The sequence below is a fragment of the Nerophis ophidion genome, linkage group LG08 (genome assembly GCF_033978795.1).
Source record: "Nerophis ophidion isolate RoL-2023_Sa linkage group LG08, RoL_Noph_v1.0, whole genome shotgun sequence".
In the NCBI taxonomy this organism is placed as follows: domain Eukaryota; kingdom Metazoa; phylum Chordata; class Actinopteri; order Syngnathiformes; family Syngnathidae; genus Nerophis; species Nerophis ophidion.
Window position 1 is genome coordinate 5,462,668 of NC_084618.1, and position 2,500 is coordinate 5,465,167.

At 44.7% G+C, this 2,500-nt stretch overlaps 1 protein-coding gene across 1 annotated transcript in view; it reads right to left on the reverse strand.

Annotated features, from left to right (window-relative positions):
* The window catches only part of LOC133557233 (receptor-type tyrosine-protein phosphatase epsilon-like), a 275,984-nt gene that overhangs the window by 45,296 nt on the left and 228,188 nt on the right, over positions 1-2,500 (reverse strand). The window contains exon 4 of the mRNA XM_061907545.1: positions 2,314-2,398. Coding sequence (XP_061763529.1) covers positions 2,314-2,386 — 73 coding nt within the window. The 5' untranslated portion in view covers positions 2,387-2,398. The remainder of the gene's footprint in view (positions 1-2,313; positions 2,399-2,500) is intronic.

The following is a 2,500-nucleotide window of genomic DNA, read 5'->3' on the forward strand; positions in this document are numbered from 1 at the left end:
ATTTAGTCATTATCTTGTTGGAACACCCAACTGCGCCCAAGACCCGACCTCCGGGCTGATGATTTTAGGTTGTCCTGAAGAATTTGGAGGCAATTGTCCCATTGACTCTCTGCAAAGCACCAGTTCCATTGGCAGCAAAACAGGCCTGGATCATAATACTACCACCACCATGCTTGACGGTAGGTTTGGTGTTCCTGGGATTAAAGGCCTCACCTTTGTTCCTCCAAACATATTGCTGGGTATTGTGGCCAAACAGCTCAATTTTTGTTTCATCTGACCACAAAAATTTCCTCCAGAAGGTCTTATCTTTATCCTTGGGATGTCCGATGAAACAAAAAATTAGCTGTTTGGCCACAGTACCCAGGAATATGTTTGGAGGAGAAATTAGGGTCTTTTGATGTGTGTTTGGGGTCATTATCTTGTTGGAACATCCAACTGCGCCCAAGATCCAATCTCCAGGCTGATGATTTTAGGTTGTCCTGAAGAATTTGGAGGCAATTGTCCCATTGACTCTCTGTAAAGCACCAGTTCCATTGGCAGCAAAACAGGCCCGGATCATAATACTACCACCACCATGCTTGACGGTAGGTTTGGTGTTCCTGGGATTAAAGGCCTCACCATTGTTCCTCCTAACTTATCGCTGGGTATTGTGGCCAAACAGCTCAATTTTTGTTTCATCTGACCACAAAAATTTCCTCCAGAAGGTCTTATCTTTATCCTTGGGATGTCCGATGAAACAAAAATTTAGCTGTTTGGTCACAGTACCCAGGAATATGTTTGGAGGAGAAATTATGGTCTGTTGACATGTATTTGGGGTCATTATCTTGTTGGAACACCCAACTGTGCCCAAGACCCAACCTCCAGGCTGATGATTTTAGGTTGTCCTGAAGAATTTGGAGGCAATTGTCCCATTGACTCTCTGTAAAGCACCAGTTCCATTGGCGGCAAAACAGGCCTGGATCATAATACTACCACCACCATGCTTGACGGTATGTGTGGTGTTCCTGGGATTAAAGGCCTCACATTTTCTCCTCCAAACATATTGCTGGGTATTGTGGCCAAACAGCTCAATTTTTGTTTCATCTGACCACAAAAATTTCCTCCAGAAGGTCTTATCTTTGTCCTTGGGATGTCAGATGAAACAAAAATGGAGCTGTTTGGCCACAGTACCCAGGAATATGTTTGGAGGAGAAATTATGGTCTTTTGACATGTATTTGAGGTCATTATCTTGTTGGAACACCCAACTGCGCCCAAGACCCAACCTCCGGGCTGATGATTTTAGGTTGTCCTGAAGAATTTGGAGGCAATTGTCTCATTTACTCCCTGTAAAGCACCAGTTCCATTGGCAGCAAAACAGGCCTGGATCATAATACTACCACCACCATGCTTGACGGTAGGTTTGGTGTTCCTGGGATTAAAGGCCTCACCTTTGTTCCTCCAAACATATTGCTGGGTATTGTGGCCAAACAGCTCAATTTTTGTTTCATCTGACCACAGAAATTTCCTCCAGAAGGTCTTATCTTTGTTCATGTGATGTCAGATGAAACAAATATGGAGCTGTTTGGCCACAATACCCAGGAATATGTTTGGGGAAGAAATTATGTTCTTTTGACATGTATTTGGGGTCATTATCTTGTTGGAACACCCAACTGCGCCCAAGACCCGACCTCCGGGCTGATGATTTTAGGTTGTCCTGTAGAATTTGGAGGTAATTGTCTCATTGACTCTCTGTAAAGCACCAGTTCCATTGGCAGCAAAACAGGCCTGGATCATAATACTACCACCACCATGCTTGACGGTATGTGTGGTGTTCCTGGGATTAAAGGCCTCACCTTTGTTCCTCCAAACATATTGCTGGGTATTGTGGCCAAACAGCTCAATTTTTGTTTCATCTGACCACAAAAAATTTCCTCCAGAAGGTCTTATCTTTGTCCTTGTGAAAAAATTGAGCTGTTTGGCCACAATACCTGGTGATATGGTTAGACGAAAAAAAGTGTATGAAAACTTTTGATCGCGTCTGTGTATACAATATTTACAGTGTGTACAGTGCAAATACTACATCAAAGCTCCTGCCACGTTCCCCTATGGCCACACGGTTGATTTAGTGACTGGCTTCAGCACTATTTAGCCAACAGAGATTGGCATCAGCTCATTTAGAGAGGGCCACGAGCGCACACAGGACCGCCTTGTCGCCGCATTCATAAGCACTACACAATCAGCCGTTCATTGTGCCGGGGAGTCATAACGAGTTATTATCGCCGCACAGATTGCATAATAATCACGTCTGCCGGGCAAAGCGGTGAGCGTCTTACCTCGTGTACGGTTGCCATTGCTGCTGGAATTGGCCGTTGTTGTGGTTGCCACCAAGAACAGAAGCGGGACCATTGTGTTGTGCGACTGCGGGGGGAAAAAACAAAACAAAAACAGAAACGGATATTGAATTTGGTGTGTTTGTGCATCATGGGAACGCTGGAGAATACCTCCATTCAGGCGACACAA